Genomic DNA, 27,665 nt, shown 5'->3' on the forward strand with positions numbered 1-27,665 from the left:
AGAGACAGAGACAGACACACATACACACAGAGTGAGTGAGAGACAGACAGACAGACAGACACACACACAGAGTGACAGAGATGGGGGAGGGAGGGAGGGAGAGACAAAGAGCCAGAGAGAGAGAGAGAAAGAAAAAGAAAAAAAGAAAGAAAGTGGGAGAGAGAGATGAAATTAAAAACAACAACATACAAACCTGACTTACTCAAACTATCCAAGGAAATGCAAGGCCAATGTTCACATTAGTGGTTGTGACTTTGTCAGTCAATGTCAGGATGTAATTTTCTCTACATTGTAAGGCAAATTTTATGGAATTTAACATTATCGATAAATAATATCGTTCTAAAATTTTTGTTTTATTAGTTGTGTTATTTGTATCCTCCCGACCTATGTGGATACTTGCATGCAGAATATTCTCAATAAAAACTTATTGAAACTAAAAACAGTGTACCATCCCATGTATTTTCGGTTTTAAAAATGTGGCTCTCAAAGTAAATTTCAATCGTGGTTTTGGCGAGATTTGGCTCAGTTGAAAAAAAAGGTTGCCCACCACTGCCCTAGTAGGTTAGCTCTCAGAGTTAGGCCTGCATTTTTTTTACTCAAGCATCAGAGTAGTTTATATTATCAATATTAAACAATTAGGAAATTTGCCAATCTTTGCTAATATTGTATATCACAAAATCCTCATGTTATAAAAGTACTGCGCTTGAATTTTGTCCTTGGAAATGAAAAGTAAAGAATATTTACCATTTTTGCAAAATGGCATTCGTAATTAACAGATTTTAAACATTAATCAAAACTTTTAAAAAACACTCTAAACAGTACATGCTTAAACGCTGTGGAAAGAAGGATAACCAGAATCTGTGAACTTTTGCAGTAATTATTTTGGATTTATACCCTTGCAAATAACATTAAAGATTGGCACAGATCCTGAAAGCTAACATAATGTTTTTGCAATTCTTAATGAGGAGAATATTAGGGCAAAGTGTACATCAGAACAACCAATTTGTTTTCAATAGAAGCATTACATTATTACCTCTGAGTTTTCTTCTGAAGTTTGTTGCTTGCAGAGTATGTAAAGCAGTCATGGATTATAACTGTAATGGAGCAGACCATTCTACGATTCAGTGCTTTTCAGCACCACAATTTTGAATTACAAGTGGACTATCATTGTTACTTCAACACAGATCCCATGCAGTAAAACAGAATGCGCAGTAATGTTCTTGTTCATTTTCTTTAAATTTAGTATCAGTATATGGGTCTGCAGAAGGGAAAATATCAATCTGAAATGGCCATCTGTCAACATGTGCAGTGTTCCATGCGTCTAACCTACTTGTCTGACAAGATACCAATTCATCTGAGATGGGAATTTGCTTAGTCTTTAAAAAAAATCATAAATGCAGGTGTAGGAGGAGGATCTTGTGATCTGTGGTCCAAAGAACTGTTCTTTAAAATCATTACGTTTCCCATCATTCCTTTCCTGAATGCATCAATGTCCTCTTCTGCATTTCCAGAACTTATTTGTTGTACGGCACACAGGCAGGAAGTATGACAGTAGAGCAAGCAGGACCTGCAAGTGGCTCAGCTACATCTCCTTCGAGCTCTGTCCAGGATCCTTTCTCAGGACTATAACAAATAGTAGAAGATTTGTAGGCTCCCTGTAATGCAATATAGAGGCTTGTTTAATTAGCTGAAAAACATCAATTCAAAATGTAACATGACAAAATGTAACTGTAACATGATTCATATTAAGAGCCATGGTGGCGCAGTGGTTAGAATGCAGTACTGCAGGCTTCTTCTGCTGACTGCCGGCTGCCTGCAATTTGGCAGATCGCATCTCACCAGGTTCAAGATTGACTCAGCTTTCCATCCTTCTGAGGTCAGAAAAATGAGGACCCAGATTGTTGGAGGAAAATATGCTGACTCTGTAAACTGCTTAGAGAAGGTTTGGTACGTCTAAGTGCTGTAGCTATTCAAGAACCTGCTATGTATTAATCCTCAGAATGTTATGTTCATACAAGCCTTTCAGACATAAGGCTTTCAATCATTAGGTTGACTCAGCCTTCCATTTTTGAGGTCGATAAAATGAGGATCAAGATTATTGGGGAAAATATGCTGACATTGTAAACTACCCAGAGAGCGCTGTATATGCTGCCCACTATTGGGCCGTATGTAAATCTGAGTACTAGTGCTATAAGGGACGGTGGCTCCGTGGCTAAGGCGCTGAGCTTGTCGATCAGAAAGGCTGTCAGAATCCCTTGCTCCCCGTAATGGAGGGTGCTCCTGTTACTTGTCCCAGCTCCTGCCAACCTAGCAGTTTGAAAGCACGTAAAAATGCAAGGAGAAAAATAGGATCACCTTTGGTGGGAAGGTAACAGTGTTCTATGCGCGTTCAGCATTTACTCATACTGGCTACATGACCACGGGGACATCTTTGGACAGTGTTGGCTCTTTGGCTTTGAAATGGAGATGAGCACCGTCCCCTAGAGTTGGGAATGACTAGCACATATGTGCAAAGGGGACCTTTACCTTTACCTACTAGTGCTATAAGCACTTATTTTTAAAAATGGCAGTGGAATTTTAGGATTGAGAGTGGACAGTGTAAAAAGTATTAAGAACCTGGTTATAATGATGATTGGGAAAAATAATCCAACTAATATCACTACCTTCTTTTTATGGGAAGTCCAGTGGAAAATGGCAGGAGTCAGGGACTGATGCTATACCTCCTCGCGGTCAGCAGTGGTCAGAGAGGTTGTTGCTATCTTGCTAGTTACTCCCCAAAAACAATTTCTAATACTCCCTTTGACAATGGGGCTTGAAATTAGTAAGATACCTTTTGGATAACAGGATGGATGTAATGTATTTTCTAGACACAAAGGAATACTGCTGCTTGATTTGGAAAAGTGCTTATTGGGAACAAAGAAAATATGTCAATGCAGAAATTACAGAAATTCTAGCACAGCTTACATATTTTGTACATGTATCATGGGATGACTGAAAGCTTTATGACTAAACAACATCACTTGCTCCCAAATTTCTTGGAGGACTTGTGACCATAATGGAAAGTTAGCTTGTTTCTTGCAGTGAGTTGGTGCTTATTTTTGATATTACAGTACTAGCATCTTTTAATGCTTGTGCTAGCTGTTTCTTTGGAACAAGCTTCAATGCAGGCAACCTTATTTTATTGTTTTTGTGCTATTTTAGATGTTCAGTTATTCCTTGTTTCGATTCTTATACTACTTTGGTTAGAGAGTTTTGTTCTTTCTGAGGCAGATGAAAGGCTGCCTGATTCTGGAATGAAAACAATTCAATAGCTGTGCTGCCTTCACTTACTGACAACTTTCCCTGGTTTACCTCTACAATCTGAGTTACTTCTGACAAGGCTTTGATTTCTTTGCTCTGGGAAGACCTTTGCAATTCTTCCAATTCTGATTCTGTTAGTTTTTCCAAAACTGGTACATCCATTTCAGATATCCAGTTGTTGTTGGACTTGATCTCTAATAGCAGATTATTTCTTTATTTTCAATCACTTTATATTTGCAATGGATAAAAACCTTTTCTTCCAGTAGTTCTGTAGCTGCTGGCCCTGATTGCTCAGCCAAGAGTCCTGAGTCCTGTAGCTCATTTTCTTCCAGGAACAAGAACACCTAGTGTGATCCACATTGAACCGTGCAATGACTGAACGGGCATGTGTTTTTGTAGTTTATGTCTCACCATATTCACACTCTTCTCCTGGCTCCTCTAATGAGATTTGTCTAATATGAACTGCATTAGTTCCCAGTGAGTTTCCAGTTAAATTCAAGATGCTGGATGTCACCTATAAAACTGTACATGGCATGCAGCCAGGTTATTTGCAGAATTATCTGTCTCCTGACATTTCAGCTTGCCCGGTCAGTACCATGATCTGGGTTTCTTCTATTAGAAAATATCATCTTGTAGCACCTGGGATTGTGTTACAGCACTGGCCCTATGAAACAGTATCCCTTTAGAGGTCAGGATGGCTCTAACCCTCGGCAAGGTACTGTAGACCTGGATGTTTTCTCAAATAGTTGAATCAGAATGCTGAACAGCTCAGGGGGAGGATTTGTTTATTTTCGTGTATCTGGATTGAAAATGGAATGTTTTGGGCCCAGAAGAATGCCCTTTTCTGTTATTATTTCTACTACTGGTACTGCTACTCTCACTTGCACTATTACTTAGGATGGAGTAACTTTCTTTCTTTTTTGTATTGTCTTCTTTATAATCCTCTGTGTTCAGTCACTGCCATGAAATTAGGTGGTGGTAAACAATTGCTTAACTAAATAAACAGCAAGCTATAAAATTAAAACCATACAACCTAGTTAAGACTACATGTTCAAATTAATGCATACCATACTCCAGCTGTAGCCTCCAACAAGATATATGCTGTCATCAAGAACTGCACATCCAGGACCACTTCGACCCTCTAAAATAGGAGTTTGCAAAATATTCCATTGGTCGCCCTTTGGGTCATAACATTCCACAAGCATGACATCAAGGTGAGAAAAACCTGCATCACACATTCATAAAATAATTTGAATCCACTTATTTTAAAGAATGACTAGAGTCACCATTGAAAAATAATTTGTCAGCAGCATAAAAAGACAATCTTTATACTTTGTTAAAATAAGAGGAATGAGCCTGTTAAAATAAAACTGCAAAAATGTCCTTTGATTTTCCTCTGAAATTCAGCTAACATCATCATAGGACATTGTACTGAAATTCAACTTCTTAATTATTGGCAATTATCTTAATAGCAAACATATAGTGGTTTTGTCAACTGTACCACTCAGTCATTTAGTGCAAAGAAAGATTCCTGGCCATTTGTTTTGCCAAGAGTATACTTTACTGAAGCTTACATTGTTACTTAAGTAGCATAAGTGGAACCTGAGGTTTCCCCATGCAAACAACACAAAGGAAAGTGTCCACACACACACACAGCCATCTCCCGGTTTTCTGCAAATGTCCAATCAGGTACTTGTATATTGTTTAGGAAACCTGTGCTGGTTCCCAGCTCTGCATATCATTAGGTGACCTTGGCTGGCTGTAGCTTCTCACAAGGCTCAAATGGGTTTCCATCCTCCCCTTCTTCCTTAGTTTCAAGATCCCCTCCTCCTCAGTGCTAATGTCAGGCTGTCAGCTCAGGAAGCTTGGATAGGTGAGATGCAGCCATGACAGACCTCTAACAACTACAATAGTTAGGGCTGTTAATAACATGTGATGAAAGATTTTTCTACTCAATATAATATATTGAGATTTTGATTTCATGGTTTAAAGGGATTTGGAATATTTATAGTAAAACTTTTTTTTTTCACTTCACAGAGTTTGCACTGAGGAATTTCTTGTAAATTCTGTCTTTGACAATATTCTGATGTTTACAGTTTGCTTTGTAAGAGATATGTAATCTCTTCTTCTACTCTGTGATTTTGAAAACAGAGCAAAAGACAAATGTTACTAGGCAAATCAAACAAGCAATACTGATGTGTATAGACAAATATAGTATGTTGCAATGTCACTTGCAAGGAATTGTAAAATTCCAAAGATCCGTAAGATCTCTGTACAGGTAGTTATTAACTTGGGACCAGAATTTCCATTGCTAAGCAATACGGTTGTTAAGTGAGTTACTGCTGATTTTACGACCATTTTGCCATGGTTGTAAAATGAATCACAGCACTTATTAAGCGAATCCAATGTCCGCCATTGACTCTGCTTGTCGGAAACTGGCTGGAAAAGTCACAAATGGCAATCACATGAGTCTGGGATGTCGCAATCACTGTAAATACAGGCAGTCCTCAATTTACAAGCGTTCATTTAGTGACCGTTTGAAATTACATTGTCACTGAAAAAAGTAATTTGTGACTGTTTTTCACAGTTATGACCATTGCAGTATCCCACGGTCATGTGATCAAAATTCAGATGCCTGGCAACTGACTCATATTTATGACGGTTGCAGTGTCCTGGTATCATGTGATCATCTTTTAAAACTTTTGTTAACTTTCTGACAAGCAAAGTCAATGGGAAAGCCAAATTCACTTAACAACCATGTTACTAGCCATCAACTGCAATGAGTCACTTAACAACTGTGGCAAGAAAGGTTATGCAATGGGGCAAAACTCGCTTAACATATGTCTCACTTAGCAACAGAAATGTTGGGCTCAATTGTGGTCATAAGTCGAAAACTACCTGTACATGGGGTTTCAAATGCACAAACTTTGATCAGGCAACATTGATGCTGCAATGATCATAAGGACGAGTACTGGTCATCACATTTTTCAATGCCATTATAACTTTGAACAGTCACTAAATGAATGGTTATAACTTGAGGACTACCAATAAAAACATTGGTACAGAACACTAACATGAGGAAAATATGTTAGCAGAAAGGCTCGTGTATATATACAAGCATTGAATGTATGTGCGTCCTAAATTCTTCAGTGAAACCCCATCACACTGATTGAAAAGAAATATCTTCTTTTAGAGAGTTGTACCCTCCCATACATTTCATTTTTCCAAATGAGAACAATATAAATGCAATCCTTTTTAACAAAATTTAGTAGTGCATTAAATGAAATGGAGAGTAGTGAATAAAACCAAAATAAACCAAAAAATAGAATTTTTTTAAAGAACATAATAAAATTTGGATTGACTTTACAAAAATTAAACTCAATGATCCTTTCATTTAAATGCACTTAATAATAGGGGTTTTTTTCTGTCAAAAGCTACACATCTCAGGAGTAGTATATTCTAAACAGTGAGAAAAGCCAAGCCAAAAAAGCAGAACATGATTGGCTTTAATTTAAACTCCAATTTAATTAATTACTGTTGCTATTCTTTGTCTTTTCAATAGGTTCTATCTTCTGTCACATTAAATGACAAGTTGCTGGGAACTTCTGGAACAGTTCCAGAGAGTATAATCAAGAATTTTGCAAATAGAACTCTGAGGTTGCAAGTTATATCTTCTGTTTTAAATAATAAAATAATTCAGGAATTGATTGTTACTGGGGCCATAATGGTGCTTTCCCTAAATTAATGGGAGCAAGATTTCGGAGAAAAGGTGAGCATATAAAAGATTGGAAGTAATTCTGTTTTTTCTGGGCACAATGCTGCAGACAAAATTATTTTAGATATAAGTACCTGTGCAGAATATTTTTGCAATATGAATACAAAGACATAATACATGCTTTTAGCATTAATAAAATGCTAATAAAAATAAAAAAGAAATTTAGATCAATCGTATTTATGCCAATTCAGAAGTTCTCAGGTGAATGTTTTGCAGCTTAATATTCAGAGTTTCTTCATGAAATCTAGGAACAGTTTTTCCTTGGAACTCTTGTATAACTTCTTACGATGGCAAATAATTTACAGAGGCAAATATTGCAGGGAATTTGGGTTAATAATAATCTGTTTGTTCCAATGAATTCATAGGGATGACAAATCATCCATGATTCTGAGTAATGAAAATTCTCTTTTTTATTATCTAAAGCATTCATTACTCATTTCTTTAATCGGGTGTTATAAATTTTTCTTTCCTCAAAATGTTGCTGAGGCATGATACTAAAGTCTGTGGCAGGTTTTTAACTATAATAACAGAGAGAAAAACAATGTTCGATCAAAAATAAAAAAGTACATTATTTTGCTATTTAAAAAGTGACCTTTCAAATGATTTCCTCCAATTGCATACAGTCGGTCATTCATTACGGCCAGCGTGTGGATAGCTCTTTTTGTGTTCATATCTTGTTTTCTAGCCCAGACATCCATTATAGGGTCATAGCAATAGAGCCAGGGGATATATTCACCATTATGAACACCACCTATAAATCAAATATACCTCTATTAGTTACAGTTTTTAAAATAAAAATTTGACTCAAACGAATTTTAAAACAATCAAATGGAACCTAGGAAACAGCTTACCTGAAATATAGATTTTTCCATTATGTACAGCTCCTGCATGTGCTGCCAAAGGCTGTGGTAGGGAAGATACATAACGCCACTCATTTGTCTCTAAATTATAGCATTCCACACTTGACAAGTAGCCAGTTTCATTTCTCCCGCCAATCACGTACAAGTTCTTATCAAGACGACACGCATAAAAACTAGCTCTCCTGGAGGACAAAAATAGCAAATAGAGCAGTTAGTTTCCAGTGACTAGAATTAATTCTGTCATAATTATTTACAAAAGTTGAACAAAAAGCATTTGCTTATTAATATACTTCAAAGAATTCAAATTGTGGTTTCTTAAATGACTGAACTTCCACTCAAGCCCCCACTTTAAATACTAAGAAAAAGAAATAAAACAGTGAATATTGCAAAACTTTTGAATGTAGCTATCCTTGAAATACTTGGTATAATTCTCTAGCAAGGATACTGTAGAGCTGGGGAAAAATACAAGAAAAAATTAGGAAGCTGGAAACTCAGGCTATAAGGAAAGATTTGCACCTTTTCAGTTTTACAAAAGGTGGCTACAGGGGATTGTTTGTATGGAAAAATGGGATATACAGACAATGATTTTCCCCATTCTCAAAATATTAGAAGTTAAGAATCATCTAATAATAATGGAAAACTCAAACCGATGGAATACTTCACACAGCATATTATTAAATTTTGGAATTTGATGCCAATAACACTGATGACTGAGAAAGAGATAAACAAATTAATAATGTATAAAGGATGGTATTAATAACTACTGTTCAGGCTGGAAGAGACATTGTTAAACAGATCAGAGATACAGAAAAAGAAACCCAGAACAACCTTTAAAAGAGCAGCTGCTTCTATGACCTAATTGTAAAATTTCATTAAGTGTAGTGATTAACAAGATGCTGAACATCTCTTGCGTCACATGCTGACCCCCCCTCCCCGCCTGGTTTAGCAAAGGGGGAACAAGTCCCGATATGTCACATGACGCCGCAAGTTTGACACCCCTATTTTATAAGGAAGGGAGAAGCAGTGTCCTGTATAAATGATGCTATATTCTAAGTAAGCTGATATTATGAAGATTTATAGATGGGCTATTTTGGGTGGAACAGAAGACAAAAGGCAGAAGACAAAAACAATGCAATGTTGATAGTGTTGGATTTATTCACATAGTCATTAACATTTGGTGCATTTGGTATCAGGCTAGGAATTACAACTCAGTAAGACAAGTTTAAAGTTAGGACAGATAATGTAACAATAATAAATTAGCTTGACATTCACTTTCTTTATGGTCCTTCAAGGGTCATTGTTCTCAATTTACTAAGAGAACCACATCATCAAATTTTTTCTTCAATTATCGCTTTTCTTCTTCTTTCTGCACTACTGCAAACAGAACAACTTTCCTTGTATTACATTCGTTCTTTCCAAAAAAGGATTTCTCTGGCTAACTCTGAACAAAATCTTATTTATCTGCTTGTTTTCATGGTCATATTTCAAAAGAAATATAAAAGTTTACTAAGGAATCAATATTGCTACCTGACATCTTTTCATACAGTCAGTTTCAATAATTTCCAGTGCTTTTGAAACTCCTAAGAGTTATTTTTTGAACACTCATTTCATTTATTCATTAAAAGTAATCTGGCATTCCTTTTGTCCCTGTATAAATAAGCCAAGAATCAAAGGTTAAAGTAATTCATCTTCAACTCAAACACATTCCAGATGATGTTTTATTGCGCAGACTATAAATATTTTCAGTAAAAGAGGACCAAAATTCAGACATCAGATGAGGCAAGATAATCTAACATATACATTTTTCCCACTCCACAAAGATTACAGGGGAATTATGGCAGAAAAGACAGATATCTGATATCTGCTGAAATTCTCTCCAAAACAAAGACAAGTCCAGAGACAGTCCATATGTACTCGCCTATAGCTGACTTTTGTGAATAGATCGCAGAAATTGACATTTTTACAGCTTCTTGCAATCAGCTGAAGGTAACGGGTTCAATCATGTTCTAAATCATACATGGAACTTCTCATGAATTCAAGGTTTGACCAACCCTCCTCTTTTTAATAACTTTGAAGTTTATTTTTTGTACTGCCTCTTTAAGATGGAAAACCTGTGGAACTGTGAGCCTACAAATTGCTGGATGACTGCTTTAGAGAAAGACTTTGAAACTAATTAGAAAGATTCTCTCATGTGAGAAAAATCTATTTTGTTAACTTTTCAATGCAAAACAAAACTTTGAAGATTGATTACCAAAGCACATGATGGCTACTTTAAAGGAAAACTTAGATCTGTGGGTGTGTGAAGTGCTTGAGCTTTTTAATTCTTTACTATAGCTAAAAGTTGTTATGGAAGATGAACAAATTCCTTTGAAGACAACTGAAATGGACTTTAAGATGGGCTTAAAAATTATAACTAACAAGTAAGAAATAGAAATGCTGGATCATCTAATTGGATGATCATTTAAAGAACAAAAAAACATACAAATAATGTACCCAAATAATGTATCCTTTTAAATTGAAATGTAAGAGATTTACTGGAGTAGATCTTCATGGAAAATACCAATGGACTAGGATAAAGATGACAATAACTTCATGAGACATGACAAAGTGATTAGAAAAAAATAAGAGTTAGAATTTTATTTATGCAACATTGCTGGGAAGAAGGAAAATAACCCCAAAACTGGTTTATTTGACTGTATTTAAAATTATCTTTGATGTTTAATATTTATCTGGATTGGATAGTTTCTCTTTTGAAAATGGTTTAATGAATTTATAATACTTACATTATCATTTTTGATACCTAAATAAGGGTCTATTGTTTCTGGTAATGTTTAGCAACTTCCAATTTTATTATGTTTTGCACTTTTTAATTGCTAAGAGAGGGGTGAGGGAAATTTAGATTAAATGGAAAGAGATTACATTTTATGTTATTAGGTATTTTTGTTGATTTTTATTGGACCTTGGTTGATCAGTAAAGAGAAGATTTAGAGATGAATTTATAGAGTGGAGTGAAGTTTGGAATAAGATGATACTTATTGTAATTTAAGACAATTATAAAATTGTTAATGTTCAATATACTTGCTGAAGATGAAGAAAGAAGTTTCTTTTTCTTATTATCTTTGGGGGGGATTTTTTCTTATTTCTCCTCCCTCCTCCGCACTTTTTCTTTTTATACATATCTTTGTATTGTTTCTTTCTTAGTTTTCATCTATTTAATAAAATTATTTAAAAAAATAAAAAAATAAAGCTAGTATTCTTAAACCCATCCTGAAGTGTGAAAAAGTGCCCACTGTCCCTGCAAACATTTTTTAAAAATGCTCACTCACTCGACAGAATCCATAACAGAATTAAAACCTGTACATATTTCTATGAAAAGTTAAAGAATATTTTCTACACCATTTCAAACATGAAAATTCCATGGACATTCCAAAGTATTAGAATCTCCAACAAAGCTCTACCAATGGATTCATGATTTTAAAAATGTTTAAATGGTATTAACAGATCTGAGTTTAAAACTGATTCATAATTAAGATACATAGATATATACTATACTTGTCAAAATGTATTTAATAGGATGGACATCAGCTTTTCTATGCTAGTTCTGTTTAGCAGAAAGCCTCATCCTAACTCTCAAATTTCATTTATACCTGTTGTATAATTTATCTCAAAATTACACCAAACCTCTCCCCAGGCATATTCTACACAAGTAGACTCCCCCCCTTTAAAAATTAATTTCCCTCTGTATTGGGAAGCAAAAGTATCATTTTTCCAATCATTAGGCACACATGCAGTCTTCAGCTGTTTTGATAAATCACACTGCCACTCCCTAAGCAAACCACATACATCTTTTAATGTTTCTCCAGCCATATCATTTAAAAACTTTTTAGACATTTATATCTTCATTTCATTTTTCTTGGACACTAACATTTGGAGCAGGGGTGTCAAGGCCCAGGAGCCAGATCCAGCCCGTGGATTGGGCCTGTGGAGCCACCCTGGAAACAGCGAAGGACCGGCCAGCTGTGCCTCTGCCAGTGAACATGGAGCTCGGGAGGACTGCGGGCAGCCCATTTTTGCTGGCAGAGTGCTCAGACCACCACAGGTGCCCCCAACATGAGTGATGTTGAGCTGGCCATGCCCACCCTAGTCATCCTCATCCTGGCCCCCCAAGGTCAAACACAACCCTGATGAGACCCTCAATGAAATTGAGTTTAACATCCCTGATTTAGAGTATTTGTTTCAGTTCCCCTCTTCTACATATCACATTCATTCCCATGAAGTTATCTAAAATACTTCTTCAAGCATTTCTTCACTTCATGTTCTTTCTCTGAAAATCAGAGCTGTCAAAGTATGCAACAAGAAACTTGAGGACAAATAAGTTTTTTATGTAAACAGAGTATAGACAAAAGAACAGCAAAAATGCCTTACAATATCCTCAAAACAGGAAAAAAATGGCTAAGGATTGAAATTTCATTCTTTAAAAGTCTGTAGATCTTTGTTGCTACAATAATTACTTATGACAGCAATAAAGCTTATGTATCCCAGTTGTGTTCTTTTTTCTCCATGAAATTCCAGTGTGCATTTCAATTTTGAACTTTGTCCATATTATATACATCTCTCATTTTTTGCAGCAGGATTTATTTCCTCATCCACAGCTACTTCATCATCATCATTCCATCATGGCTTTTTTTCCTATTTCCCATTACAATACCTTCATATGTTTATGCAGCTCACTGTAATATTTTTCTTTTCACTTTTGGGAGATTCTTTTTTTTTATTAAGTTCATACTTTCTTTTCTAAAGTCCTTTTACCGTCTTTTTGGTTTCTTTGACCTTATTTCTTTTATTCCATATGCAACTTTTTCCATCAATCCACTCTTGACATTATCAAGAAAATAATCTAGTTTCACTTCACTCTATATATCTTTCACTAATTCTCTCATGTTTTTCATAATAAACAAATTAGTCATGTAACAAAACAGATAGATTTTCATTTTCTTGCAATATATAAATGAATACTTATGCTTACACCACATATTCAAAACAGTTTTTTTCTAAGCAAATGCTTCCAGTCATTATTTTAATTCGCTCATGAGTCTCTGAAATAACTTATTTTTTCACAACTCTCTTGTCTTGTTCCCATTTTATTCCTCCATTTGTGTCACCTAACCAGAAGTTTCACAGTTATTGCAGAATTCACTACTGTTTCTTTCATTATTACATTTACCAGACTGCAGTAGGCGACTACTGTATCGTCAAAATAAGGATTCCAAATTTTATGCACATGTACAATTGCCTACAGATGTATATTCATATTTTCTGATGTAACCATTTCTCTTCCTCCACACTTGGACTGTACTTTTTGAGCATTACCACCTCCTTTCTCTTTATTTTCTCACACACATAAATCTATTTTTCCCTTAATTTCATTTGTCGATTCATGCTCTTACAATCCAAGTCATATCCTCCATAATATGCTCTGTCCAGATGGACTCATAGTTATAGATCTCCACCACCAGAGTCAAACATTATGACTTTGGCCAAATTACAGTTTCACATAATGCTTTATATTAAGATATAGATGTAGACTGGATTAACAACATCAGTTATATCCATACTACATGCAACAGTCCTTGCTAACCATAATTCCTGACACATTTGTGCTAGTTATTTCATAAGTGCACTTATACAAGATATAAGGTCCACACAGTATTGTGGTATGCATTCAGAATGCATGTTTAAACAATTACAAATGTATAATTTAAAATATTCTTTTTTTAAAAGCAACTCCTTATTTAGAAACATTTTTTGTAACGAACTTATTGCCTGTGTGCATTTTTTACTTCATCCACATAGTGTCACTGTTAGGAACACAAATATAACATTGTGTTTTAACTTTCAAAATGTATTTTATTGGCAAACTAGTAGTATGTTTTAGGTTTCTTTTTCCTTCTTTACCACCAAATAAATTACATTTGAGCCACAGAGATCTAATTAATTAATGTAACATTTAATTGCTATAAAAAACTTCCACGCTAAATTATTACATTAAAAATGCAATTTCAGAAAGGAATAACCTCCTCATATATATCAGATCACCAGAAATAACTTGCTACCTCTGGTAAAATATATTACATTGAATAGTTCTTCCATATCAGGATATTGGTTCAATCATAAATCCTTCAGAGCCTTGTGAAAAAAAGGTCCTGTAATTGAACTTTGGACAGTGAGACGGGCAACATATAAATTTAGTAAACATACTTAGGTAACTTTTATAATGTAGATACATGAGAAAGGTAAGAACATCTTTCTTGAATTCTGCAGACAATGATTTTTGCCCAGAATCTTACAGGTTGATAATCTGTTTTACATTGAGTATGGATCAAAATTATGAGTAATTATAGCAACTCAAATTCTTTTAGAGGGTCACTTTCCACTGAAGAGTTTATGATTGAAAAACACTGTGCTGTTTTTCAATATTACAGATACCTTATGACAAGCCCAGATTGGGTCAGTGGCTGAATGAGAAGGGAAGATGGCACCCTTACTTCTTAAAAGTATGGATGAAATTCATTGTTATAAAACTCAGGAAAAGGATGTATCCCATTTACAATCTGGTCAAACCATTGATTGACATTCAGAATGGAGAAATGCTCCAAGAAGCTCTATGATGATTCAATTCCACCATCTAAACACTATTTTCCCTGCTAACAGAACCATATTAGTCTTATAATGGTCTTGGTGATTAAGCTATAGAGATAATGATAGCACAAGATGCATATTGTATCCATTTCTGAGTCTTTTCAATAAGCTAACAGAAAAGCTAATATTTTCAGCTACATTGCACTGATTCAGAATTATCCAGTGTAGCTTAGAATTTGAAAAATTTAAGCTGGAAATTCTTGGAGAGATTGTTCATATTCCTTTAGACTGGTATGGGGCCATTTTTCTCCACAAGAATAGATATATCTTATCAGCAGTCATAGCCCTAACTGCCAACCACTTATTACAATAATGGCAACTGAGAATTCTCTATGAAATCTTTAAAAACTTATTTTTTTAAACAAGTAATAATTGATCAATACCACTTAGCTTAAGTTGCAAAACAGTATGGTAGTTAAGCCAAAGTTCTATAAGGTACTGCACGTATCAACCCTTCAACTGGGTTGCAATCACAACAGAGAACTGTTTGCAATTAATGTAGTTTATAAAGCTTCTTGGCTTTTGGATTCCAGAAACGATGTAAGCAAATAGCTAACATGGATCCACAAACTGAATCCAACTCAATTATTTCTGTAAGCAAGCTATCGCCTCTCTATTAAAACTAGTATCTTTCTTTATTCCAAAGCAATATAAGATGAGTGTCCCTAACAGTGACATCTGAATGAATCTAATTCTAAGTAATGATTGTTAACCGGAGAAGAACTGTCATGGAGATTCTTTTCAATGAGAGAGAAAACAAAATGACAATGTGTGTTTGAGGAGATTGAAGTGGTACAAATCATATTAGCGTTATGTCACAAAATACCTATTTGAATCAAATGCCTATTTGAAAAGTTGAGTTTCAGATTAGAACAAAAAATGAACTGATGATACAATCAAACTGTGGAAATATCTGAAGACTACAGTGTACCCCTGTGACAATCGTGCTGATTACTGATATTAAATGAACACGAACAGAAGGTAAGTGGTACCTAGTAGTAGGTAGCTGAGTAGAATGGAAATTTAGTTTGAATTGAGAGAGAAGGGAGAAATAGAAACAATTTCAAAGGATTTTAGGAGTTGAGTATTTTGAAATCTAGGTAAATAAATACATAGATAGGTTAATAGAAATAAAAGTAGGTTTCTATTCAAATTACATTGGATTTTTACAATACAATACAATAGCAGAGTTGGAAGGAACCTTGGAGGTGTTCTAGTCCAACCCCCTGCCTAGGCAGGAAACCCTATACCGTTCCAGACAAATGGCTATCCTAAGATTATCTCTATTTAACACTATATAACGCTATTTCAGACAACTACTACCGCGCCAGTCCGGTTTCCGACCGGGTCACAGCACAGAGACGGCTTTGGTCGCGTTGGTGGATGATCTTTGGAGGGCGAAAGATGGGGGCTGTTCCTCCATCTTAGTCCTGTTAGACCTCTCAGCGGCTTTCGATACCATCGACCATGGTATCCTATTGCGTCGTCTGGAGGGGATGGGGGTGAGGGGCACCGTTTTGCGGTGGTTCTCCTCCTTCCTCTCCGGTCGGATGCAATGTGTGTTGGCGGGAGAGCAGAGATCGACCCTGAGGCCGCTCACGTGTGGAGTGCCACAGGGGTCGGTCCTCTCGCCTCTCCTGTTCAACACATACATGAAACCGCTGGGCGAGATCATTCGAGGATTCGGGGTTGAGTGCCATCTGTATGCGGATGACACTCAGTTGTACATTTCTACCCCGAACCACCCCAACGAAGCCGTCGAGGTGATGTCCCGGTGTCTGGAAGCCGTGCGGGTCTGGATGGGCGACAACAGACTCAAACTCAACCCTTCCAAGACGGAGTGGCTGTGGCTACCGGCGCCCCGCTTTAGCCAATGTGTTCCATCTCTGGCCATTGGGGGGGAACAACTGCCCCCAGTGGATAGGGTACGCAATTTGGGCGTCCTCCTAGATTCCCGGCTGTCGCTAGATGATCATGTGACGGCCGTGGCTAGGGGGACGTTCCACCAGGTTTGCCTGATGCGCCAATTGCGTCCCTTACTGGAGCGGGACGCCCTTTGCACAGTCACCCATGCCCTAGTGACTTCTCGCCTTGATTACTGTAACGCTCTCTACATGGGGCTCCCCTTGAGATGCACCCGAAGGCTCCAGCTGGTCCAGAATGCAGCCGCGCAGGTTATTATGGGAAGTACTAGGTACTCCCATGTAACACCTTTCCTGCGCGAGCTGCACTGGCTACCTGTGGCCTTTCGGGTGCGTTTCAAGGTGTTGATCGTCATCTTCAAAGCGCTCCATGGCTCGGGACCTAGTTATTTGCGGGATCGCATTCTACCCCATACATCCCTGCGACCAATCCGCTCTCACAGAGAGGGCCTCCTCCGGGTACCATCCGCTAAACAGTGCCGGCGGGCGGTGCCTAGGAGTAGGGCCTTCTCTGTGATGGGCCCAACCCTCTGGAACGACCTCCCCCCCCGATATTAGAACCACCTCTGATCTCCGCTCCTTCCGCAAGAAACTCAAGACCCACCTGTTTCGAGTAGCTGGTCTGGCCTAATTATAATTATAATCATAACTGTATTTAACATCTATTACAAACCTTCCTGGATGGCTTTTTAAATTTTATATTGGGGTTTTAAACGGGTTTTAAAATTGTTTTTTAAGTATTTAAATTGGTTTTGGGATTTTATATACAGACAGTGTGTGTGTGTTGTTTCTGCTCTATGTCTTATGTTATTTTCTGTTGTTTTGATTATGAATGGTCTGTACACCGCCCCGAGTCCCTACGGGGAGAGGGGGCGGTCTATAAATTAAATAAACTATAAACTATAACTATAACTATAAAAAATAAAGACATTAGGGCTTGAAGAAACATTTTGATTTGATTAAGTTTTGATTCAATCACCCCACAAAGGAGATCCATGAGATAAAACAAGCTGAAAATTAGAAAAGGTACTTCCCAGTGGGAGGTAACAATGCTGCCGTCCAGAGCTTTCCGGATTGGATGATTTTCCTATTGTGGATGCATGTTGATGTTACCTAGTTTGGGTAATGAAATGTCTGCAAGAAAACAACCAAACACAGGGAGCACCAAAGACCCCTAATTTCCTACTGCCTTGTATGAAAAAGGGTGGTGCGCGATATTGACACTCTGATATTGACAAAAGCCAAACAATTTAATCCTGTACTAAACTCTTTCATTATCAGAGCTTCCTTGGACTGGTTATATTAACATTTTATGTTATATTTTTCAAATATGAGACAAGCCTTAATATAGTTTATACTAATTAATGCTACATTTCTGGAATGTAATATACTGTAAGTGGAAATTCAATTTAGCCTTCAGTATCCTGAATATGGATTCCCAACTGCTCTTATTGGTACTTTTAAAATCTGCATGGCTGCAACATGCCTCTTGAGATTAAGTGAATAGATATCAAGCTAATTCAGTTGCTGGCCAAACCTTTACTGTTGTAAAATAAGGGTGTGGCAATACTACGATTTCATTTTTTGTTATGCCCTCATTGTGTTTTCCTCTGTAGTCTGTGTATCTTTGTGATACTGTGTCTCACATAACCTGCAAGCCACAACCTTCATATAGCTAAGTCTTGCCAGTAATGAGAATGTTCTTTCCTAGAGAAACTAAGCTTGCTTTTTAGCTATCTTCTAGGCACTCCAATTATCAGAAGCATACAAAGTGACATCTCCCCACAAGGTTTCTTCCAAAAAGCAAGACTTGGAAGAACCACTGATTTGCCCTTGTGGGGTGAATCAGTGATTCTTCCAAGTCTTGGGTTTTTTTTGGAAAAAAACCCAAATTATGTCCAAATGCTTCCCTCTCTATGTACTGTAGACCAGTGAAATGGGGGACCTTGTCTATATGCTATTTTGCTTGACAATTTGGAAGCCATTGAAGTTGTCTTTCTTCACCCATACACCATAGATATGATAGGTAAATTGGAACATAAATAAAATTTGATCAAAAATCAGAATAGAAATTGTGAAGGTTCACAGATATTCTGTTAGAAAACTGCAGGAGTATATAAGGCCTTTTTATTAAAGAATTACTAGATGCTTAAAATCTTTCTTGAAACACTTTATAAGCTACATAGACTCTGCTGTAAGGCCAATGACCTTACTGTGAAACCCAAATAGCAACAAAACCCACAATATTTAATAAATCACACGGGTTTTGGTGCTTTTATTTATATTTGAAAACTGAATTAGGCTTGTATGAAAATACTGAGGATGTGTTCTACCTCAATATATCTGTAGATGTAATATACTCAGTACAGACATTAAATCTGCTTTAAGTTAGAGGCAGTGAGGCTGGGAGAAGTAGATTTATTCAAATGGATAATGAGCTGAACATCTTCTGTTTTTATGGATGTCCTAGCTAAAGGGTATCCCCAAATGCTTTACATAGTGTTCATCAGTGTCTTAAGATCTGGATTATGACTTTTATCTTAAAATTGCAACTCTTGATTTACAAGCTGCCCAAGTAATCAGCTACATTAAATTTAGGGGCTCCCTAATTAGCTTTCACTCCATATGGCAAACAAACAAACAAACAAACAAACAAACAAACAGAAAGCTTGGAAGTGCAGCTTTTACTGCTTTGTTCAAAGGCTTTACAGTATATTTCCTATGGTTGAGTACCAATGCTTTGCTTGTTCTGTTTAGTAAATTTGCGAGGTTTTTTTTTAACTGTTGATACCTAACCTTTTAACAGTTTAATTATTTGATATATCAGCACTTTGATATCAATTTGAATAACGCAGGATTGATTCAAAGTTTATTTGTTAGCAGGTGGGCTTGTATAAAATAAGCAAAATATTTCAATTAAAAAAAATTAAAACAATGGGTTGATAAGTTTCAGATCAAAAGAAGAAATCCCTTCATTGCTAGCATGCTTCAATCAACGTTCTCTGCCTGATTATACAGAAACTGCAGCCCTACAGCAGATGTCCAGATGCTGTGGTTTAACTACCAAGGCATATGACCTATTGGCTCCTAAGCTACACTAGGAAGTCAATTTTCCAACCATACTGAACTTAAGAAAAGCATGAATGAATATCATATCTTTTTTCAATCTTAAGAGAAAACAGCAATGTTAGATTTTATATGACATGCTAAAATCAAATGTTAAAAAACTTAAGAAATTACACATTTTAAGACTTCCAAAGAAAATATTACTTTCATAACTCAAAATGATTCTTTTCTCTTATTAATAAGGAAAAAAACCCATAGCATTTCATTTCTCTGTATCGCTGCTCTGCCTCAGAGAAAGTACTGCCATTCATTACGATACCACCATTTCCCAAACATCTAGTAAGTTTTACCTTTCTTGCATAGGTGGAAGTTGTATCCAGCTGTTAAACCTAGGATCATACCGACTGACGAAGTTTGTACTGTGTTTGCCTGTAAAGAGATTAATTTCACATTTAGCTCTTTGCTTTTTGAAGGACTGACGCAAAGCCTTTTGTTGCTTGAAGACCAAAATGGAAAAAAAATCTCCGTTCAAATACAGATGATTAGGCTGACCAAAAAACCCTCTCATTCCAGTATTAGGATGTACAGTAGGACTAGCAATGCCTTGAACCTAATTCAGAAGAATATGAAGGGGCACACGCATATAATTTATTGAACTAGCCCAGAGGTGGTATCTCCCGGCTCGCTGCAGTTCAGGTGAACCGGTAGTGGTGGCGGTGGGAGGCTCTGCCCACCTGCCCAGACATCATCGCGGACGCTTTGCACATGCACAGAAGGTTATGCACAGAAGCAGCGCATTCGAGCGAAGCGAGTGAGTGCACACACACGGTCCAGGTTCCAAAGGTAAGAGGATTTCATGCCTGAACCAGCCATATTTGTTTCTCAGATAGTGTAGGAATATGTTGCACAGAACTAATAAGTAGCATTCTTCATAACATCTGAATAGATGAACTTAAGGGCTAAACATAAGACATAGTTGTATACTCCCACTTTTCATTACTGTTCCATGCCCCTGAGCATTTGCCATTTGCCTCATTCTGTTTTAATAGTAGAGTGGCTGCTGATGCTGTATGATTGCAAGTCACAGTTTTATAGCATCAGTCTTTTACTTGTGAACAACAATTATGGATGTTTTTATTTAGACCGATAAAAAATTAACAACATTTCCCTGCAGCTTTTTCTAGTCAAATTTATTTAGTCAAATATGAAAAAGCATTAGTTATTACTTCACCCTGTATTTCATAAAGACTTGTATATGCCAGTCATGAAAAATCTATGCCCCAAAGATATTAAACTATATTGAATGCATGTTATATTCTTATAAACATCAAAAGAAAGACTTGAGCAAGGAGAGTACATTACAATTTCTGTCTAATACCTGAACCTTCAATGCAGAAATCTTAAAAATTATTCCTTGCATGCAACTTAAAATTATAGCATAACTATATCACAGTTAAATCATGTATTCCTCTATCAAACCATGATGCTTACAAAATGCTTTATTCATGGGAATTAAATTCAAAATTCAGTGGCAATGAAATATAGATTTTGGCATTCAAAACTAATCATGTAAATAATTTAATTTATATTTTCTAGTTATGTGATTCAGATTCTTTCATACTTCTGAAGAGCACTAAGGAGTCCCTTATTTGTATGAATTTCTCTTATTAACACAGGTTACCCAGAAATACTATCTGTCATGTCAATCAGCATTTTCCAGCATAATTCCATTTTTCCTAGAATATCAATCCTCTTTTCCCTTCACATATACTTTCCCTTTCAAATCTCCCATTTATTGTTATTAATCTTTCATCTTCCAGTTATACCTTCCCCATTTCCCCCTTTCCAGCTCTTCTAATATTCAGAAATTGAGTAAGAAATTTGTTTAGACAAAACAAAGAACAAAGCAAAAGTTTTTGTTCTTTGTTGATAAATGGCAAGCAAAGCTGTGGAGCATATTGTACCCCATATACCACTCCTAAAATGCATCTCTGTCAGGAAGATGACTCCTTGGTTTTTTGTTGTTGAAGTAAGGGTATTTACATTTGTTTACAAGCTATGAAAAAGTTCAGGTCTTATGTCCAGATTTTAAAAATGGAAGCAAAGGGAAAATTCCTTGGTTTCAGGGTTTTCAATGTTATGCTATAGTAGCGATGGCGAACCTCTTTTGGCTCGCGTGCTATAAGTGGGGGGAGCGCAGGGGGGGTAGTGTGCGGGTGTGCTGCACCCATAATGCAATGCGCGACCCCACAGTGCCATATTTTGCATGCTTTTTTTGCCCTCCCCAGGCTCCAGAGGCTTTATAGGACCCTGGGGAGGGCGAAAACAGCCTCCCCCCCCCCCGGAAGCTCTCCGGAGGCTTGAGGGACATTCAGGACTCTTCCCTGAAGCCTCCGGAGCAGTCAAAACGAACCTCCAGGTGAACCAGAAGTGACGTCTGGTTTGCTCGAAGGGTCGTTTTGAGCGCTCCGAAGGCTTGAGGGACCTTCAGGATGTTTCCCTGAAGGCTCCGGAGCAGTCAAAACGAACCTCCGAGCAAACCGGAAGTCCGTTCCCGAACTTCCGGTTTGCCCGTACACCCATTTTTTTGCGCTCCAGAGGCTTCAGGAAAGCTCATGAAGCCTCCGGAGGGCCTTCGGGGGGGGGGGTGGGGTGAGGCTCTTTTTGCCCTCTCCAGGCTCTCATAAGGCCTCTGGAGCCTGGGGAGGGCGAAAAACGGCATTAAAAAAGGGTGAACTCAGCTGGCCAGTTGACAGGGCAGCGCCTTGTGTGCCCTGACAAATGGCTCTGCGTCCCACCTGTGGCACGCGTGCCATAGGTTCGCCATCACTGTGCTATAGCATCACCAGGGTCACCAGAATAGTCTGTGTAGCTTTCAAGTAGCTTTTATCAAGAAACATGAACATCAGGATAAGAACTGGGAGAAGCAGTTTTTTTGATTTTCCAAATCCCTGACATTAGTTCAGGAGTTTGAGAAGGTAGGCCAATAAAGTAAATTCTCCACTATTATTACATCTTCTTCTACGTAAGGGGCCGCAAGGCTTGATATGTTCTCCCCTCCTGTTTAATTTCTAGATGAAGCTGTCAGAAAGGTGTTTTAACAGTTTGGAGTGAATCTGCTGCTGATACCCAGCGTTTTTATCTCCACCCCAGACCATTTGAATGATACAACAGAAGTCTTATCCTAGTGCCTGAAGGCTGTGTGGGTCTGGAAAGGGCGCAACAGGCTTCAACTCAACCCACATACGTTTGTGTGGCTTTGAGGGCTTCCTGGTTCTGGGAACCTTCCATTTTTATTTCTGGATGCGGTGACACTGTCTCAGGCAGAAGCAGTGCACAATTTGGCGTCCTCCCAGACCTGTAGCTCCTGCTCAAAGAACCAGTGGCAACCATGGATAGGAGGGCCTCATGACATCATGATCATTTGTGCCCCTTGTCACCTCCTGTTTGGATGACTGCAATATGCTGTTCATGGAGCTACCCTTGGAGAGCATTCATAAACTTCAGTTGATGCAAAATACAGCAATAGGTAATTACTGGTACTAGCTATTTGGATCATGTAACACTACACCATCACCACTATCAGTTTGCCCTCCAGATGTAATTCAACATTCTGGCAATGTTTATTACCTTTAAAAATCCTATAAGGCTTGGGCCTGGGTTACTTATTGAATCATTTCATGCAGACTGTTTCTACCCATCCTGTCAAATCTAGCAAGTGAGGCATGCGATATGATTCTTCAACCAAGGTGGGTTGGCTGAGCCCCCTTTGGAAAAAAAAGGCTTTCCTGCTGTTGGCCCCACTCACTGGAACATCATTACTCCTGTAATTAGGTTGGCCCCCAATCTGCTGCCTGTTTGAAAGGCTTTGAAGATTTGATTCTGTGGCTGAGCTTGGGGCCCTGTATGTGAGATGGAGCACATTTCTTGTTCATGATTCTATGATTCTTTGAATATTGTGCATTTTATTTCTTGATTGAGTTTAATATTTGTATATATTTTGGTTCTAATGTTTTGAGCCTCCTAGAGTTATGTACTTGAGATGAGTGGCTACATAAACAAACAAACAAACAAACGAACAAACTAGCCAGAAACAAAACTAACAATTTCAATTTGAGTGAAATAGTTTGGAAACTATCCTTCTGAATTTAGTGTAGCCGTTGGGGAGACCTACCATCCAGTTAGTCTAATGTACAATGTTTGTCCATTTTTTTGGTTAAAGAAATTCAATAACATCAACCTTCAGGTGAACTCTATAGCATATACTTCTATAAATAAATTACCTGTAATCTTTTTTTATAGAATGGCTTGTTAAGAACAGAATGCAAAAGTTATTTTTCCAGAACACTGACTTAAATAAATATTTTTAAAAACTCTATTGAAATAATGCTATTAGAGAAGATTGCTTAGCTTAGTTTGTAAAGAAATGAACAGATGTAATGCTTCGATACAGTTTGGTTTAGCACAGATGCTGCAATGGGCTTTTCAAATAAAATATATGCAGTATACGTAATTTCAGCAGGATCTTCTGGCATTTTGAAGTGAAAATGTGTACCTGCAAGCTGTTTTATACTTTCTAAGTCATAATTATCTATGTTACACAGACTGCTACAGCTGCAACTCTGCCTTTATGTACGAGCCTCTCAATGATGTCTTGACAATATTCTAAATTTTGCAAGGCAGATTGTTCTTTTGCTTTGTTCAGAAGCCTGTTAAATGATTTCATTTCTCTCCACAGAAAATTTATAAAGTAATCTCGTTAAAAAGCCCTTACCATAATCATTATGTAAATCGCTGATAAGACTAGATATACAGGAGTACCAGAAAAATCTGAAGGCGTTTGAGAATGTGAATGCATACCCATTTTACATGATCATATTAGATTGGAACTAGAAAAAAAGTGAATAATGGACACACAAAAGATATAATAACAAAATAGCAAAATAACATTGATACAACTTTAAATAATTATCACCAAATGTCTTAATTAGGGAATAACTATTCAAACATTTTAGAGATTATGAATGAATACCAGAAATATTGAAATCCCAAATCAGCGACGTAAATTAGTTTCCACTTTCTATTCTTCCATCATAATGTAGAAGTGTTCTGCTAAAGGGGAAGGGCTTGATTGTTGAATTAAAAGAGTGATTTGGAGTAAGATTTCTTTTGAAATACAGAAGCTTGTTGCTGAAATCTCTTTTGTTAGACATATATGTGTATGGGTTAGTTTACATAGCTATTTTAAGAGATTATCCTTCTAATACATCACTTTTGAGCTTCCTATTAGCATATATGTTCTGTTTTAAATGTTTAAAAATTATGCATATGTTTTTGCAGTAACATCAACTGGATCTATAAAAATGCATGCATTATGGATCCTCTCTTTATGTATGCATAGATTTCAAAAAATACAACTTAAATGTTTTAATAGACCTCAAAAGCCTGTGTTCTAATTTGATCGTTAGAACTCTGTGTTCTAATTTGTTCTTATACAACTGTGTAATGTTGGACAATCAATGATTCAAAGTTGAGACTTTATTGCCATAAATGAATTTCAACTCACAACCTAAATCATTGGTATATAACCTGAAGCCCAAGAGAGTTGCTCAAGGTTGCTTGTAGATTCCTAATCTTTCCTTCAGTGTTTTCTGATTTTTTTTAGCAAATAAGCTAACATTAAACTATCTGCTGTTCCAATCCGATGAGATTAGATGTGAGATGGGGCAAATCAATTTATAAAAAAAGAAGGAAAATCACCATATTGCTATTTCATGTATAAGTAGCTGTTCATGGATTTCCTACCCATTAGTGATTTGTGTGGAGGATGCTATTTATGTATTTCTTCATAGTTCAACTAATTATTGCATACGTACCATTAGGATTCCACTGATCTTCTCCTCCCAGAACGAACAAGAAATTTTCTACTTCCACAACACAGTGATGGGCACTATTGTATGGCATAACTGTGAATAAAGCAGATATATTTTTATTAAGGTGCATTTCAACAGTAGGTTTAATAGTATGGTTCTTCTGAGGATTTCAGGGAAGTTCAAATTTAGACTCCAATCTGGGTCGGTAAACCAGGACCAGAGGTTTTGTCTTCCTAGCTTTCGGACTAGTACTGGAGCCCATTCATTCTTCAGGAACTTCTCTCTAGTAGAGGGTGTGCTGTTAGAGAAAAGTTCCCTGAAGATGGACTCCAGCATGAGTCCCAAAGCTCAGAAGAAAAAACGTCTGTCCTGGTGACCGACCCCGATTGGATCTTGCAACATTATCCTGGGACATGTATATTTGCCTTCATTTGTTCAAATTTAGACTTTCATGTCTTAGTCCCAGTAAATGTGCTCAGTGATCTAAAACCTGCTGTGAATCAATCCTTATAATCTGTTTAGATGGTCAGTGGCATTGTCATATCTGCTTACTGTTCTGATAAGAACATTTTGTTCTGTATCTGCAACTGAAAGCAACTTCTTTAGCAATACAGAGCCTTGGAAAACTCCAGCATAATTGGTATCTCAAAACAAAAGAGCCCAGAGAAGTTTGTAATAGTTTCTGGAATTGTGTGATTTGAATGAGCTGTCACAGTAGCTTCCCAAAGTATGCGGAAGGTCTTATTAGCACGCACAGCCAGTCTCAATAGCATTATCAACTAGATTTTGGACTGAGGCAACTTTAGCATCCATTCTGGACAAAGTTTAGCTTGCTAACCACACATTACAGTAAATACTGTACCCTACAAAACAGAAATATTTCATAAAACGCAATAGTTAGACTGTGATCTGTAATCATATAATAAATACTAAAAAAAAATAGATTTACAAAATGTTAAAAAAAATACCCTCGGCCAAGATTCAGTCTGTAGGCAACATTTCCACATCAAAACTTCAAACTATTCAACAGCTTTCTCTCACACCGCAATAAGCATGCTGCATTTCCATATAGTTTTTAGTTTTTAAATTAAGGTCCTGCTGATTTAATGCCTCCTCCAAATGTATATGCTTAATTTTCTGTACAATGTCATTAGCAGCACAATCAAACATTTCCCGTCCACTGAATCAGGAATCCTTTGTTGAAAGAGCAACATTCCTTTAAAAACTATTGTGGGGAAGTTGTAACTATGAAGGGGAGAAAAATGGGACAGTCTTTTTTTCGGATATGTTTTCCCTATGGTTACCGAGGTACTAGGAAAAAAAATGCAGCATTAATGTCATAAAATGAATTTCTTTGTGGTATGTGGCAGTATTAAACATCGTATGTTGAAATGCATACTCACACAGCTAAATTGTACCACATGCAGCAGTTCTGGCTGGGTGTCACCAGTAGGAAAAATAATGTCCTTGTTCTGCTCATCATATGGGCACCTTAAATCTAGGTGAGGACAAATGGGGAGGTGATGTGCATGTATAGGCAGAGAACTTATTGCTTGACACGGATCAATAGAGCACTTAGGAAACCAGTGCAGTGGGAAATCAATATGACTCAGGGCCAGCTCTTACTTTGTGCTGTTTTGCCAGTGCCAAAAAAAGAGGCAGCCTATCTCACACATGAATTATTTTGGGTGATATATCTCTCATTTCATTTGTTTTATTATCTTTTATTTTTCTCAATGCACTTGAATGTAGCATATGCAAATAACAATAAGAAATATATGCAGCTTCCTTGTGTAGGACACATTTTCTTAAAGATCAAGTAGTCCCATTTAAGCTTCTTACTGATTTTTTTTCTTTTCTAAAGCAATGATGAATAAGCAAGGTGCATATTTAGTTTCCAGTAAAGGTCAAATATAATTTTCATAGTCTGTGCTCATGCAGCTGTCTAAGCAAAAGCAACTGATAGGCAGATAAGGTTAGTACAAATGCATTAATTAATATTATATATTGGTGGTATATCTTATAAGCAACAAATACTATTAATATGCTATTTTATTTTAATTTGTGACAAATGACAAGTCAATTGTATTTTCTTAGGAATTGATTTTAAAAAAAATATTTATTCAGGTAAAACTCATTGAACTCCAGTTTTGTTTTTGGTTGATGTTAT

General features: G+C 36.8%; 1 protein-coding gene across 1 annotated transcript in view; it reads right to left on the reverse strand.

The window, feature by feature from the left end:
* Window positions 1–558: 558 nt before the first annotated feature.
* Window positions 559–27,665, reverse strand: part of KLHL14 (kelch like family member 14) — an 81,240-nt gene continuing 54,133 nt past the window's right edge. The window contains exons 4-9 of the mRNA XM_081952634.1: window positions 25,499–25,588; window positions 19,973–20,051; window positions 7,927–8,117; window positions 7,668–7,826; window positions 4,368–4,525; window positions 559–1,655 (exon numbers count right to left, since the gene is read on the reverse strand). Coding sequence (XP_081808760.1) covers window positions 1,515–1,655; window positions 4,368–4,525; window positions 7,668–7,826; window positions 7,927–8,117; window positions 19,973–20,051; window positions 25,499–25,588 — 818 coding nt within the window. The 3' untranslated portion in view covers window positions 559–1,514. The remainder of the gene's footprint in view (window positions 1,656–4,367; window positions 4,526–7,667; window positions 7,827–7,926; window positions 8,118–19,972; window positions 20,052–25,498; window positions 25,589–27,665) is intronic.

The sequence above is a fragment of the Natrix helvetica genome (genome assembly GCF_964273705.1).
Source record: "Natrix helvetica genome assembly, chromosome: 4".
Taxonomy (NCBI): domain Eukaryota; kingdom Metazoa; phylum Chordata; class Lepidosauria; order Squamata; family Natricidae; genus Natrix; species Natrix helvetica.